Consider the following 15,534-nt stretch of genomic DNA (forward strand, 5'->3'; position numbering starts at 1 on the left):
AGTTTACACTGTAGTTTTCACTCTCCCCCAGTCCATTTGGTAGGGTATGGCAGGATATGCAGCGTCCTGCATCTGTCCCTGCAGTATCATTCAGGACAACTCCAAGTTCCCCAAACACCCCATATCACACCGCTGTTTCCCTCTCCCCGCCCTCAGCAACTCCGGAGGCCGCTGGGAGGACAGGTTTTGAAGGGTGGGCAGAGTAGCTGGGGAAACGGGGAGCTGCGGAGGGTGTGTGAGCAGGGAAGGACAGGCCACATTGGCGAGTGACAAGGCACCCCTGGGGCTAGCATGGGGGACAGACCGGAGAGGGTGAGGTTGGCTTGGGGGACAACAAGAGGTGTCATTCAGATGGTCTGAGCTGGCAGAAAAGAGGGGCATGGGCGAGGAGAAGATTCACATTGGGGGTGGAGGGCGAGCTTGAGTGAAGGTCTGGAGGGGAGCGACAGCGTGTAACGAGGGGGCCGTCTGATGCGAGTCAAAGGATGAAGTGAGAGAGGCCGGCGGACGCCTTTAAGGCTAGCTGAACTTGAACTTACTTCTTCCACAAGGGTAGGAGGGCGCCACGGAAGGTTTTTGAGCAAGAGAGGCTCACATTCAGATGAGCAATGTTGCAAGGATCTTTTGGGGCAGGTGGGCGGGATGGACCCAAGGCTGGAGGGGAGAGGTTGGGACCCCGAGGCCCAGGAAGGTCACCGCAGAGGTCAAGGGTCAGAGCCCTGTTTCCAGCCACCACCGCCCCTTCCCTCTCCACAGCGGCCCTCGCACCCAAGGGACGACCTTTTCTACGGCTTCCTGAAACCTTGGCTGGGTGAGTGCGGGACCGGGGGCGCGGGGACCAGGGCTTCGGGGAAGGAGGAGCCAGCGCACGGGGGTCCTGGGGGGGGGCTCCGGAGGCCTGGGAGGGGCCCGGCCTGACCCCAGTCTCCCCGGGCCCAGGGACGGGCTGCTGCTGAGCAAAGGGGACAAATGGAGGCGCCACCGCCGCCTGCTCACCCCCGCCTTCCACTTCGACATCCTGAAGCCCTACGTGAAGATCTTCAACCAGTGCACGGACACCATGCACGTGCGTCCCAGGGCGAGCCGGGGGGCCCGGGGGAGGGGACCGGGGCGCCGGCCGGGAGGCGCTGCGTCCCCGCAGGCCCGGGTCACGCGTGCCGCCGCGTCGCTCTCTTCCAGGCCAAGTGGCGGCGGCTGGCCCAGGGCCCCCAGGTCTCCCTCGACATGTTCGAGCACGTCAGCCTCATGACGCTGGACAGCCTGCAGAAGTGCGTCTTCAGCTTCAGCAGCGACTGCCAGGAGTGAGTGCGGCCCCCCCCGGGGACCGCGGCCCCCCGAAACCCCGGGAGCTGGGGAGCCCGTCACGCACGGAGCTGCGGGAAGCCCCCGTCGCCTCTCCCGGCCCCGGCATCCTTGTGTGGGAAAGTGGGCGCCGCCATTCCCTCCCCGGGCCACGGTGTGGGAATTGAGTGAGACGTGAGCCGATGACTTGGTTTATTTTTTTTCACTCAGCAAAGACTAGTTGCTCTTATTCCTCCACGAAGCGCGTGTGTGGTCTTTGGAGAGCGTCCCCCCACTTTCTGAACCCCAGCTTTTCGGTTTGTAAAACAGGAGGACAAACCCTGAGCTCAGCGTGGTTTTTCTTTTTTTTAAAAGATTTATTTATTTATTTATTTCTCTCCCCGGTTGTCTGTTCTCTGTGTCTATTTGCTGCGTCTTCTTTGTCTGCTTCTGTTGTGGTTAGCGGCACGGGAATCTGTTTCTTTTTTTGTTGCGTCATCTTGTGTCAGCTCTCTGTGTGTGTTGCGTCATTCCTGGGCAGGCTGCACTTTCTTTGGCGCTGGGCGGCTCTCCATATGGGGCGCACTCCTTGTGCGTGGGGCTCCCCTACGCGGGGACACCCCTGCGTGGCAGGGCACTCCTTGTGCGCATCAGCATTGTGCATGGGCCAGCTCCACACGGGTCAAGGAGGCCCGGGGTTTGAACCGTGGACCTCCCATGTGGTAGACGGACGCCCTAACCACTGGGCCAAGTCCGCCGCCCCACAGCATGGTTTAAGGATAAAATGGTGTAGCATTTCAGGACTTGGAGTGCTCCTGGGTGGTGCTGCAGGGACAGATGCTGGACACTGTATGTGTTGCCATGGCCCACTGGGTGGACTGGGGGAGAGTGTAAACCACAATGTAAACTATAATCCATGAGGTGCAGCAGTGCTCCAAAATGTACTCACCCAATGCAATGAACGTGCCATGATGATGAAAGAGGCTGTTGATGGGGGAGGAGTGGGGTGAGAGGGACCGCTTACATTTTTTTAATGTAACATTACAAAAAAATAGAGGAAAAAAATGGTGTAGCGCCTGCTCTGGCTCAGAGGAGGGGCTCAGGGAACATTTGTAGAATGAACGAATAAAATAACCACTGTCCTTGTTTATTCATTCGTTCATTCATTCATCAGGGATTCACCGTGCACCTACTATGTGCTGGGCTGCAGATACGATGGGGAGCAATAAACCAAGTACCAGCCCCATAGACTTTACAGTCTAAGTGGGGATAGAAGTATAAGGGAGATAAATGGAAAGTTTGTCGCACACAGATAACAAACGGCAAGTTGGTGGCACATAGTAGGGCCTCAACAATGCGCTGCTGACTTTGTTACTCTCGGCCTTGGAGGGATCATTTCCCTTGCATGAGTCAGCGATGGCCTCAGTTGTAATTCATTCATTCAAGAACTATTTATTGAGCACCTACTATGTGCCAGCAGTGAATTAGGTGCTGGGAATACAACGGTTGCTCATTTGGAGCTTACGTTTCTTCCCATTTCATTTGGGTACATCCATAGGAGCGGAATTGCTGAGTCATACGACATCTCGATGTTTAGCCAGTTGAGGAACGGCCAGGCTGTTTTCCCAAAGCAGCTGCACCATTTTACGTTTTCACCAGCCATACGTGAGGGTTCCAGTTTCTCCACATTCTCCCAGCGCTTGTTATCTTTGTCACGACAGCCACCTTCATCCGACTGTGTGGGAAGTGGTATCTCTTTCTGGTTTTGGTTTGCCTTTCTCTGATGACCAATGATGACTCGAATGACTAATGAGCATCTTTCCATATGCCTATTGGCCATGCGGAGAAGTGTCCATTCTGATCCTTCTTTGCTCATTCTAAAAATAATTTTAAACTTTTTTATCTTGGAATACTTTTTTTAGATTTTATTTTTTAGATTTATAGAAAAAAATTAAGCAGATAGTACAGAGAATTCTCCTATATCCCCTTTCCCCCCAATTTTTCCTATCATTAACATCTTGCCTTAGTGTGGTACACTTGTTACAATTAATGAACCGATATTTGCACAATATTAATTGTTAACATCCATAGTCTAATGCCATTGTTCATTCTGTACAAGTCTATGGATTTCAGCGAGTGCATCATGTCAAGCATACACTGTTACGGAATCATGTAGAGTAGCGTCACCGTCTCAAAAAGCCCTTTATCGTATCAGTTTATCCCTCCTCCTCACCCCACCCTCTCAGACTCCTGGCAACCATTGGTCTTTTTATTTTTTCATGCATGACATACTATTTTTTGAGAATACAGGGTTCTTTGGGTTGCCTTTTTATTTTCAGGAGGTCCGGGCAATTGAACCCAGGACTTAGTACATGAGAAGCAGCCTCTCAACCACTGAGCTACATCCACTCCCCAATGAGAGGGGTTTTTTCCCTGTTTGTTTGTTTGTAGGAGGTCACGGGGTGTCAAACTAGGAACTCGCACATGGAAAGCAGGTGCTCAACCGCTGGAGCTGCATCTGCTCCCTTGATTGCCTTCCTAACAAATTTTTGTCTTTTTAAAAAGATTCATAATAAGTAAAAAAAAAAATAAATCTTTAAATGAAAGATATGTAGATCTCAAAAAGTGTTATATTAAAAAATATAAGAGATTCCCATATAACCTTTTTTTTAAAGATTTGTTTTATTTATTTTTCTCCCCACCCCCCCATTGTCTGCTCTCTTGTGTCCATTCGCCGTGTGTGTTCTTCTGTGTCTGCTTGCACTCTCGGTGGCACCTGGAATCTGTGTCTTTTTTTAAATTTTTAAAAAATTTATTTTATTTTATTTTATTTTTTTGAAGATTTATTTATTTATTTATTCCACCCCACCCCACCCCGGTTGTCTGTTCTCTGTGTCTATTCGCTGCATCTTCTCTGTCCACTTCTGTTGTTGTCAGCGGCACAGGAATCCGTGTTTCTTTTTGTTGTGTCATCTTGCTATGTCAGCTCTCCATGTGTGCGGCACCATTCCTGGGCAGGCTGCACTTTCTTTCATGCTGGGCGGCTCTCCTTACGGGGCGCACTCCTTGCGCGTGGGGCTCCCCTACGCGGGGACACCCCTGCGAGGCAGGGCACTCCTGACACCCCTGCGAGGCAGGGCACTCCTTGCGTGCATCAGCAGTACACGTGGGCCAGCTCCACACGGGTCAAGGAGGCCCGGGGTTTGAACTGTGGACCTCCCGTGTGGTAGACAGACGCCCTAACCACTGGGCCAAGTCCGCCGCTCTGTGTCTATCTTTGTTGCGTTATCTTGCTGTGTCTGCTCTCCGTGTGTGCTGGGCCACTCCTGCGTGGGCTGCGCTTTTCTCCCACGGGGCAGATCTCCTTATGAGGCGCAGTCCTTGCGCGTGGGGCTCCCCTACGTGGGGGGCACCCGTGCGTGGCAGGGCACTCCTTGCCCGCATCAGCGCTGCGCGTGGGCCAGCTCCACACGGGTCAGGAGGCCTGGGGTTTGAACTCTGGACCTCCCATGTGGTAGGTGGACGCTCTATCCGTTGAGCCACTTCTGCTTCTCCCATGTAACCTTCTTAAGGTTGCGTGTTCAGAGTTCTTGATACATTCCAGCTACAAGCCCCTCAGTAGATGCACGATGTGCAAGCTCTTCTCCCGCTGTGGGTAGGAGCAGTGTGGCTACCCCGTCGCTCCATCCCTCCGGGGCTCTCCTTGTGCCCTCCCCGCTGGGGAGAGGAGGCTGGCCTGGGCCCGGGCTCTGTGGCTACCCCGTCGCTCCATCCCTCCGGGGCTCTCCTTGCGCCCTCCCCGCTGGGGAGAGGAGGCTGGCCGTGGCCCGGGCTCTGTGGCTACCCCGTCGCTCCATCCCTCCGGGGCTCTCCTTGCGCCCTTCCCGCTGGGGAGAGGAGGCTGGCCGTGGCCCGGGCTCTGTGGCTACCCCGTCGCTCCATCCCTCCGGGGCTCTCTCTGCGCCCTCCCGGCTGGGGAGAGGAGGCTGGCCTGGGCCCGGGCTCTGTGGCTACCCCGTCGCTCCATCCCTCCGGGGCTCTCTCTGCGCCCTCCCCGCTGGGGAGAGGAGGCTGGCCTGGGCCCGGGCTCTGTGGCTACCCCGTCGCTCCATCCCTCCGGGGCTCTCCTTGCGCCCTCCCGGCTGGGGAGAGGAGGCTGGCCGTGGCCCGGGCTCTGTGGCTACCCCGTCGCTCCATCCCTCCGGGGTTCTCCTTGTGCCCTCCCCGCCGGGGAGAGGAGGCTGGCCTGGGCCTGGGCTCTGTGGCTACCCCGTCGCTCCATCCCTCCGGGGCTCTCCTTGCGCCCTTCCCGCTGGGGAGAGGAGGCTGGCCGTGGCCCGGGCTCTGTGGCTACCCCGTCGCTCCATCCCTCCGGGGTTCTCCTTGTGCCCTCCCGGCTGGGGAGAGGAGGCTGGCCGTGGCCCGGGCTCTGTGGCTACCCCGTCGCTCCATCCCTCCGGGGTTCTCCTTGTGCCCTCCCGGCTGGGGAGAGGAGGCTGGCCTGGGCCCGGGCTCTGTGGCTACCCCGTCGCTCCATCCCTCCGGGGCTCTCCTTGCGCCCTCCCCGCTGGGGAGAGGAGGCTGGCCTGGGCCCGGGCTCTGTGGCTACCCCGTCGCTCCATCCCTCCGGGGCTCTCCTTGCGCCCTCCCGGCTGGGGAGAGGAGGCTGGCCGTGGCCCGGGCTCTGTGGCTACCCCGTCGCTCCATCCCTCCGGGGCTCTCCTTGCGCCCTTCCCGCTGGGGAGAGGAGGCTGGCCGTGGCCCGGGCTCAGGCCCTGCTCCCCCGCAGGAAGATGAGCGACTACATCGCGGCCATCGTGGAGCTCAGCGCGCTGGTCGTGCGGCGCCAGTACCGGCCGCTGCACTACCTGGACTTGGTCTACTACCGCTGCGCGGACGGGCGCCGGTTCCGCCGGGCCTGCGACACGGTGCACCGCTTCACCAGCGACGTGGTCCACGGGCGGCGGCGCGCGCTGCGCCAGCAGGGCAAGGACACCTGGCTGCGGGCGCGGCGCGGCAAGGCGCTGGACTTCATCGACGTGCTGCTCCTGGCCCGGGTGAGCCGGGGCCCCCTCGCCTGGCGCTGAGCGCCCCCCGCGCGGCCTGCTGACCTCCCAGCGGGTGGGATGCAGTCAGGTGCAGCGCGGAGATGAGATACGGGACCCCAAAGACAGGGCGCACCTGCGGGGAGGCGGGGTCAGTCTCGGGAGGTGCTTCTGTGGATTTTATTTTCCCCTTAAACTTAAAAAAAAAAATATTTTTTAGGTGGTACTGGGGATCGAACCCAGGACCTCGTACGTAGGAGGCAGGCGCTCAACCACTTGGGCGTCCCTTCAACTCTTAGTTTTGGAATCATGTCGAACTTACGGGGCAGTTGGAAATATCATGCAAAATCCAGACAGAGAACTTCAGCGTACCGCGCCCCACACCCCAATTTTAATGTTTGCCACATTAGCTATGTCATTCTATCACCTATCTACCTACCAATCATCTATCCATGCATCTGTCCCTATCTATCTATTTATCTTTCTATCCCTCCATCCATCCATGTGCCCGTCCATCCATCATCTATCCATCTATCCATCATCTACCTAGATTCTTCATCCATCCGTTTCTAAATCTACCAATCCATCTATCTCTTTCCATTAATTCATCCATCTGTCCATGCTTCCAAACATTTATCATTTATCTATCATCCATCTATCATCTATCTTCTTTCTATCTGTTCATCCATTTATCTATCAATATATCTTTCATAATCTATCCATCCATCCCTTCATTGATCTAACTATCTAGCATCTACTTTTCTATCTACCCATCCATCCATCATCCATTCATCCACTTATAGATCAATTAACCTATGTAACTGTCAAGCTTATAAACATTGGAGAGTACATTGTTTCCATCCTGCTCCTTGAACACATAGGACTTCCATGTACGTTTCCCAAGAGCAGGTGTAGCCACCTCTCACAGCCATCAGGTGCAAGAACGTCCGCGCAAGTGTCTGAGCAGCACTTGGCTCTGGATTTGGGTGGTCGTGGATCCGATATAGGTTCTACCGCTTCCTGGGTGTTGGACCTTGGTCCTGTAACTGCACTCTGTGAGCCTCACTTTCCTCATTTATCACCTGGTGATTTTTTGTTTTTTTTGTTTTGTTTTAATAATTTACTTGAGTAATGTCTTTTTAAAAATTTTTATTTATTTTCAAAATTTCTCTCCCCTACCGCCCCCCCCCCCCGAGTTGTCTGCTCTCTGTGTCTATTTGCTGCGTCATCTTCTTGGTCTGCTTCTGTTGTTGTCAGTGGCATGGGAATCTGTGTCTCTCTTTGTTGCGTCGTCTTGCTGTGTCAGCTCTCCGTGTGTGCGGCGCATTCCTGGGCAGGCTGCACTTTCTTTCGCGCTGGGCGGCTCTCCCTACGGGGCACACTCCTTGCGCGTGGGGCTCCCCTATGTAGGGGACACTCCTGCGTGGCACAGCACTCCTTGCGCGCATCAGCACTGCGCATGGGCCAGCTCCACCGGGTCAAGGAGGCCTGGGGTTTGAACCGCGGACCTCCCATGTGGTAGGCGGACTCCCTGACCACTGGGCCAAGTCCGCTTCCCTATCACGTGGTGTTAATAAAACCTGATCCCAAGCTTGTTGTCAGGCATCCAGCTGGACACTTGGTGTTAGATGCTGCTTGAGAAATTTGAGCTCCTTCTTCTCCTCTCCTGGTGCTCTCCTGTCCCCTCTCTCCATCATCCACGTGCAAGCCTCCATCTACGTGGACGACTTCCCCCTCGCGGCATGGCTGAAGCGAGGGGGCCAGTATCTGCCTCTGAAGAGGCCTCCAGGGTGCAGAGGGCGGGATCGAGTGGGCTGAGCGTTCTCTCTTGTCCGTTCCAGGACGAAGATGGGAAGGAGCTGTCGGATGAGGACATCCGGGCTGAGGCTGACACCTTCATGTTTGAGGGTGAGGACGTGGGGGAGGCGGCGGCGGGGGGGAGGGGGCCCGCTGATTGAAGACGGCATCTCCACCCGAGCCCCTCGCCCGCCCTCAGGTCACGACACAACCTCCAGCGGCCTCTCGTGGCTGCTGTTCAACTTGGCCAAGTATCCGGAGTACCAGGAGAAGTGCCGGGAGGAGATTCAGGAAGTGCTGAAAGGCCGAGAGCTGGAGGAAGTGGAGTGGTCAGTTCAGAGTCCAGGGCTTGAGGGGTCCAGGTCCCGAGAGCGGTGGGAGCCTTGGGTGTGAATCTCTGCTCCACCCTTGATCGACTGTGGGACTTCAGTCAAGTCCCTTAAGCTTCCTGAACTCCAACTACTGATGAATAGTCTTGCCTCATAATGCAAGAGTTCTTAAAGTGACTCAGTCAGCGCTTGTTGCAATAATGTCGCATAACAAACATCCCCAAGCACAGTGGTTTATAAGAAGCCTTTGTTTCTTGCTCACTGCTCTGTGCATAGGCTCTTGCTGCTGGGTTAGATTTGCTTCCAAACGGAGGGTAGGGTTCAGGTAAGTTCCATGCAGCTCCTCACTCTCCCGGGACATGCAGTTACCATGTGCGTGTACTTCTTGCAGCAGATTCCAGGCACGCAAAAAGCCACCCGCCTCTGCTCGCATCCTCACATTCCAGGGGCCAAAGCAATCCCTAGGGCCAAGCCCTCCGTGCATGAGGCAGGAAATGCAGTCCACCCACTTGACTGCAGGGCACTTCAGAGTCACACGGTAGAGGGCATGGGTGCGTCTTGGAGAACAGGGAGACTTGGGAACGATAATCCCATCTGCCTCAGATGTGTGTAGTGGATTATTGCTAGGTGTTTCAGTTTGCTAAAAGCTGCTGGGAGCAATGTACCGGAAATGGGTTGGTTTTTACAATGAGGATTTATTAGATTAAAAGCATACGGTCCCGAGGCCGTGAAAGTGTTCAAATCAGGGCATCCTCAGAGATCTTTTCTCTTCCCGCTGTGGCTGTGGGCAATCAGGCCTGCGGGGTCGTCTTCTCCTCTCTCTCTCTCCTCTGGACATTGTTGCTCCCAACTTCTGGCTAAAGTGGCTCCTCTCATCTTCTGTGTTCCCCTGATTATAACTTCTGGGCTCCTCTCTGTCCCGGCAGCTATTTTTTTCTTATTCTTTTCTGCAGCTTTTTATTCCTCCATTTATAAAGGACTCCCTGGGTCACACGATCTCGTCAATGGCCCTTAACGGAAGTAATAGAATCACAAGGTCCCTACAAGAGGTCTGCAAGCACAGGAATGGTTTAGCTTTGGGAACAGGATTTGCGGAGTGGGTGTAGCTCAGTGGTTGAGCGCCTGCCTCTCATACACGAGGTCCCTGGATTCAATTCCCGGTGCCTCCCTAAGCAACAAAGAAATAGGATTTTCTGGGGTCCACAAAACCTTTAAACAGAATTTTCTGGGGTCCACAAACGCTCCCACACTGGGGGATGCAAAGAAAGACACGGCTTTCAATAGCATTGGCTTGCGCAGTGAGCAAATTATTATTTTCAGTTTTCTCTCATCTTTTCAGATTATGGCCTTCGAGAGACACTCTCGGTTTGGCACTGCTGGGTCCCGAACCCCTTGCGAATCCTTGCTCATCTTTAAAAAAAAGTTAATTTAATAATATTATTATTTTTTGAGGTGGTAGTGGGGATTGAACCCGGGACCTCGTACATGTGAAGCAGGTGCTCAACCACCGAGCTACCCCTGCTCCCCATAATCTGCCTTGTTAATGGAGGGAAAAGATGCCCGAGGAGTGGAGAGTTGGGCAGGCGACGTGTCTGACCAGAATTTGGCAGCACTTCTGTTTTCAGTAGCGTTTATGTTTGTATCCCCTTTGCGGTGGGGATGCCATTCGCCCTTGATGGCAGTTTCTTTCACAGGACAGTTAAGCCTGTGCCTTAAAGAAAACTCATGAGATAATGACCGAAGTGTCGTGATTAATCTAATTTGGGGTCCTGAAGTCCAAAGGAAGAAACTTAATTAGTAAATAATGATATTGGGAGAGGATGCAACAGGTTCTTGTTTATTTCTCTCCCTCCCCCCCGCCCCCCGACGTTGTCTGCTCTCTGCTCCATTCGCTGTGTGTTCTTCTGTGTCTGCTTGTCTTCTCTCTAGGTGTTTCCAGGAACCGATCCTGGGACCTTTTGGAGTGGAGAGAGGCGATCGCTCTCTTGTGTCACCTCAGCTCCCTGGTCTGCTGCGTCTCTGATTGTCTCTCCTCTGTGTCTCTTTTCTTGGCGTATTCTTGCTGCGCCGGCTCTCTGCGTGGGCCAGCACTCCTGCGTGGGGCAGCACTCCACGCAGGGCAGCCCCCCGTGCGGGCCAGCTCGCCTTCACCAGGAGGCCCTGGGCCTCGAACCCTGGACCTCCCATATGGTAGCCGGGAGCCCAGCTGCTTGAGCCACATCGGCTTCCCTGCTCTGGTTTTTAAATACTGAAATTGATACAGTGTTGCTGCTCTGTCCTGGCCCTCCACCCCCTACCCCCAAGGGAACCCCCTAATAGCAGTTAAAGGGTTGGTGCAATTTGCTAAAAGCTGCTGGGAGCAATAGAGCAGAAATGGGCTGGCTTTCCAAATGGGGATTTATTCGGGTAAGAGCTGACATTCGAGCCTGTGCAAGGGTCCAAGTGAAGGCGTCTCCAGGACATGCTTTCTCCCGGGCGGCAGCTGCGGTCGCTCAGGCAGAGGGTCGTGTCCCTCGGCTCTCCCCTCCCCTCCAGCCCTCCTTGCTTTCAGCTTCTGGCCGCGGGGGCTCCCCTCAGCTCCTGTGTTCTGTTGATTTCAGCTCCTGACTCCCGGGGGCTGCTCTCTCCATTTCAGGGTTCCTCTTTCTCTCTGCAGCTTTTCCCTGCCCTGTGTCTGTGGCTTTTTATTCCTCCTTTTTTTTTTCCCAAAGATTTATTTATTTATTTCTCTCCCCTCCCCTCTCTCCCCCCCGTGCCCTGGTTGTCTGTTCTCTGTGTCTATTTGCTGCATCTTCTTTGTCCGCTTCTGTTGTCACCGGCACAGGAATCTGTGTTTCTCTTTGTTGCGTCTCCTTGTTGCGTCAGCTCTCCGTGTGTGCGGCGCCATTCCCGGGCAGGCTGCACTTTCTTTTGCTCTGGGCGGCTCTCCTTGCGGGGCGCACTCCTTGCGCGCATCAGCACTGCGCATGGGCCAGCTCCACACGGGTCAAGGAGACCCGGGGTTTGAACCCTGGACCTCCCGTGTGGTAGGCGGACGCCCTGACCACTGGGCCAAGTCCACTTCCCTATTCCTCCTTTTATAAAGGACTCCAGTAAGAGGCTCAAGACCTGCTCTGGGTCCCCCAGTCCAATCAAAGTCCCTTAGCTGAGGGTGATTTAATGCAGAGCTTGCACCTGCCGTAGGTTTCCGTGCACGGGTGTGGATTGGCCCCAGGGACATGATTTCCCGGGGGTCCGCCACAGCTGCCAGTCGCCACGAGGCTCTGTGCCGGGCGCCGGGAGGCCCTCCCCACCGCCAGAGCTCGTCTGCGTGGCCGGCGCTGGCCTGGCAGCCCGAGCGTTGGCGGGAGGCGCCGGGGGCGAGTGTGGCGTCCCGGGGTCCCTTCCCAGCTGCACCCGAGGGTGTGGGTGTGTGGGGGGCGGGGGCTCGCCGTGCTCACAGCGCCCCTGCCTCCCCAGGGACGACCTCGCGCAGCTGCCCTTCACCACCATGTGCATCAAGGAAAGCCTGCGCCAGTACCCCCCGGTGACGCTCGTCTCGCGCCGCTGCACGGAGGACGTCAAGCTCCCGGACGGCCGCGTCATCCCCAAAGGTGCCCGCCGGCCGGGCCTGCCCCGGGGCAGCGGCCCTGCAGATGGGGCGGCGCGCTGCTTCTGGGGAGAGGGAGGTGGCACCAGAGTGGCAGGGCCGCGGGGTTGGGTGGCCCAGGCGTGCGTGCGTGAGGGCCGTGGAGGAGCGCTGGGTGCGGTGGAAGGGAAGGGGTGGGGGTCCTGATACCGCAGGTGTGTGGGTTGGACGGTGCCCTGGACACCAAGCTCTGGGCTGGGGGGGGGGGCATCTAGAAGAGAAGGCCCTTGAGTAGCACCCAGTCTGGGGGCCGGAGAGCCAGGCACAGATTCCCTGGGGGCCCGGGGTGGGCTAAAGGAAGGGACGGGGCCGGGAGGAGCCCAAAGGATGGCGTGATGGCTCTGTCTGGGGGAGGAGGTCCGGGAGGGCTTCCTGGAAGAAGCCACCTTGGAGGCGAGAGGTTGTGGAGCAGGGCCTCAGGAAGGATTTGAGCGCCGGCTCGAGGCCCCTGGACTTTTTCCCGAAGGCAGCGGGGAGCCACGGAAGGTGTTTGAGCTGAGGAGGATCAGTGCCAGGTCTGTGTGTGAGCGAGATCCCCGTAGGGCTAGAAAGAAGGCGACGGGGACCTGCCCAGGGAGAGGCAGGGGGAGTGTGGGGGATAGGAGGAAATTTCAGAGACGGACGGGAAGGAAGCGGGGGCGCGGGGGTTTTGGGAACACAGTGCCCTGAGGGAGAGCCGGGCAGGGGCTCTCCGAGGAGGCCCTGGCTGGACCCCGACCTTCCCCACAGGAATCATCTGCCTGGTCAGCATCTATGGGACCCACCACAACCCCACCGTGTGGCCGGACTCCAAGGTGAGCGAGCTCCCCGGTGCCCTGGGCTCTCCCCTCCCTCCCTGACCCCAGAAAGCCAGAGCAGGGTGGGGCGCAGGCCCGAGTGCCCCCTCACCCCCCCAAAATTGCCCACCCATTCATTTTTTTAAAAAAAGATTTATCTCTCTCCCCTCCCCTTGCATTCTCGTCCACTTGCATTCTTGTCAACGGCACGGGAATCTGTGTCTCTTTGTTGCGTCATCTTGCTGTGTCAGCTCTCCGTGTGTGCGGTGCCGCTCCTGGGCGGGCTGCGCTTTTTCCACGCTGGGTGGCTCTCCTTGCAGGGCGCACTCCTTGCGCGTGGGGCTCCCCTGCGTGGCACGGCACTCTTTCCGCGCTTCAGCACTGCGCGTGGGCCAGCTCCACACGGGTCAGGGGACCCTGGGTTCGAACCCTGGACCTCCCATGTGGTAGGCGGACGCTCTATCCCTTGAGCCAAGTCCGCTTCCCCCATTCATTGTTCATTCACTAAGTCGACAAGTATTTACTGAGCACCTGCTGTGTGCCAGCCTCTGGGCTGGGCATGGACCAGAAAATGGACACTGAGATGTCCTTGTGGGGCTCCCGGTGTAGCACAGGGACAAATAATCAGGAAATAAAGAAGTGAGATCATTTCCAATATTGATCAATACAACCAAGGAAGTACAGCGTGGGGCTGGGGGCGGGCACTGGAGCTCGGGTGGCTGGGAAAGGACTTGCCAAAGAAGAGACGTTTGGGCGGGGACTCGAAGGGCAGGTACCAACGGCGAGGTGGCACGTGTTCCAAGCAGAGTAGACGGCAGGTGCAAAGGTCCTGAGGCAGGAAGGAGTCTGGTGTGCGCGAGCGGTGGAGGCAGCGGGGGAGGTCGATGGTAGCGCGGGGGGCTTGGGGGGGTGGATAAGGGAAGGAGGGCCGGGCGCGTGGTTGATGGGGAGCTCGCCCTCCCACGCGCCCCTCTCCCACCTCGCGGCTCCGCTCGCGGTTCGCTCCCTCCAGCTGGGCGGGTACCCGGCGGCTGCGGGCGGGGCTCGGGCTGCGGTGGGAGGGGCGCGGACTCACCCCAGGTTGCCCCCGCCCGCAGCTGTTCAACCCCTACCGCTTTGACCCCGACAAGCCGCAGCAGCGCTCGCCCTTGGCCTTCGTGCCCTTCTCCGCGGGACCCAGGTGACGCCTCCATCTGCCCCTGCCCCGCCAGGTGTGGGAGGCCCACGGAGGCGGGGGGAGGCCCCTTGGGGGCTGGGGCCACTTGCTTTGTGCCAGCCCCGTGCCTGCCTTCTGCCAAGAGGCCCCCCGCTCAGGCTCTGCCTTAGCAGCCCAACTGTGCAGGTATTAAGCGCCCACTGTGTGCCTGGATCCACACGCTCGCAAGGGCTCTGGGCTGCCACTGCCCCCGTTTTACAGACGGGGAAACTGAGGCTCAGCGAGTGAGGTCATTTCCCACACACGCAGCTAGAAAGGGGCAGCGCCAGGATTCCAACTCCCGACCCCCAGGTCACAGCCTTTCAGCGGTGCCTGGGACGGCATCACCGCCCTCCCCTACCCCAGGACGCATTTTATTATATATAAATATATTTTAATTTTAAAAGAAGCTTTAAATCACAAAGAAAGTATAAGGGGATTCCCATACGCCCCACGTCCTCCCCCTCCCACACTTCCGCACATTAACCGCACGCTTCCTTAGTGTGGCGCGTTTGTTACAGTTGATGACCACATGTCGAAGCGCTGCTACTATGGACTGCAGTTTACGTTACAGTTCACACTCTGTCCCACGCAATTTTGTAAGTTGTGACAAAATGCACAGTGGCCTGCATCTGTCACTGCAAGGTCATGCAGGGCAACTCCAATGTCCCGAAAATGCCCCCCTATTACACCTTTTCTTCCCTCTCCCATCCCGCAGAACCTCTGGTGGCCACTGCCTTTCCATCAGTGCTGAGAATTCTGGAATGCCAGAATATTCTAGTAATACACATTACCACAATAATGTAGGTTATGTAGAATAACAACACATTACTGGACTAGCTAGAATAATGTCTGCGTGGGATAGTAATAAGGCTACTTAGCCCAGGGTTCCGGCCCGATCTTGAGGATTTGGCGACGCGCACTCTGCTTCTAGATGGGAGGGCTCAGCGCCCCGGGGCGGATGCGTGCAGCTCCTGCCTGCGCTGCAGACGCTCTGCTCCTGGGGCGGCTGTGGCCACCATCCTCTCCCTGTGAGTGCCCCGGGGGGCCTGGGCGCATTTCAGAGCGCGCGCGGGTGTGGGCCCCCCGCCTGCGCAGCGCCTGGGCCTGAGGCCCGCGTGCTCCTTCCTCCAGGAACTGCATCGGGCAGAGCTTCGCCATGGCCGAGATGCGCGTGGTGGTGGCGCTGACGCTGCTGCGCTTCCGCCTGAGCGTGGACCGGACGCGCAAGGTGCAGCGGAAGCCCGAGCTCATCCTGCGCACGGAGAGCGGCATCTGGCTCAACGTGCAGCCGCTGCCGCCGCGGGCCTGAGCGGGAGCGCGGGCGGAGCTCCGCGCCCAGGCCCCGCCCCAGGACAGCCCAGGCCCCGCCCCAGGAGAGCCCAGTCCCCGCCCCAGGAGAGCCCAGGCCCCGCCCCAGGACAGCCCAGGCCCCGCCCCTAGTGCCGCGGGCCCCGCCCCGAGTGCCCAGGCCCCGCCCCAG

The 15,534-nt window shown here is 57.4% G+C and overlaps 1 protein-coding gene across 1 annotated transcript; it reads left to right on the forward strand.

Annotated features, from left to right (window-relative positions):
• Positions 1–291: 291 nt before the first annotated feature.
• On the forward strand, positions 292–15,437 carry LOC131277529 (ultra-long-chain fatty acid omega-hydroxylase-like). Its single transcript, XM_058292571.1, has 11 exons — positions 292–312; positions 757–815; positions 940–1,066; positions 1,180–1,301; positions 6,071–6,338; positions 8,168–8,234; positions 8,323–8,452; positions 11,912–12,045; positions 12,810–12,874; positions 13,954–14,036; positions 15,186–15,437. The coding sequence occupies exons 1-11, from the start codon at positions 292–294 to the stop codon at positions 15,361–15,363; spliced, it is 1,254 nt and encodes a 417-aa protein (XP_058148554.1). The 3' UTR covers positions 15,364–15,437.
• The last annotated feature ends 97 nt before the right edge of the window (positions 15,438–15,534 follow it).

Source organism: Dasypus novemcinctus, unplaced genomic scaffold, assembly GCF_030445035.2.
Source record: "Dasypus novemcinctus isolate mDasNov1 unplaced genomic scaffold, mDasNov1.1.hap2 scaffold_124, whole genome shotgun sequence".
Lineage (NCBI taxonomy): Eukaryota > Metazoa > Chordata > Mammalia > Cingulata > Dasypodidae > Dasypus > Dasypus novemcinctus.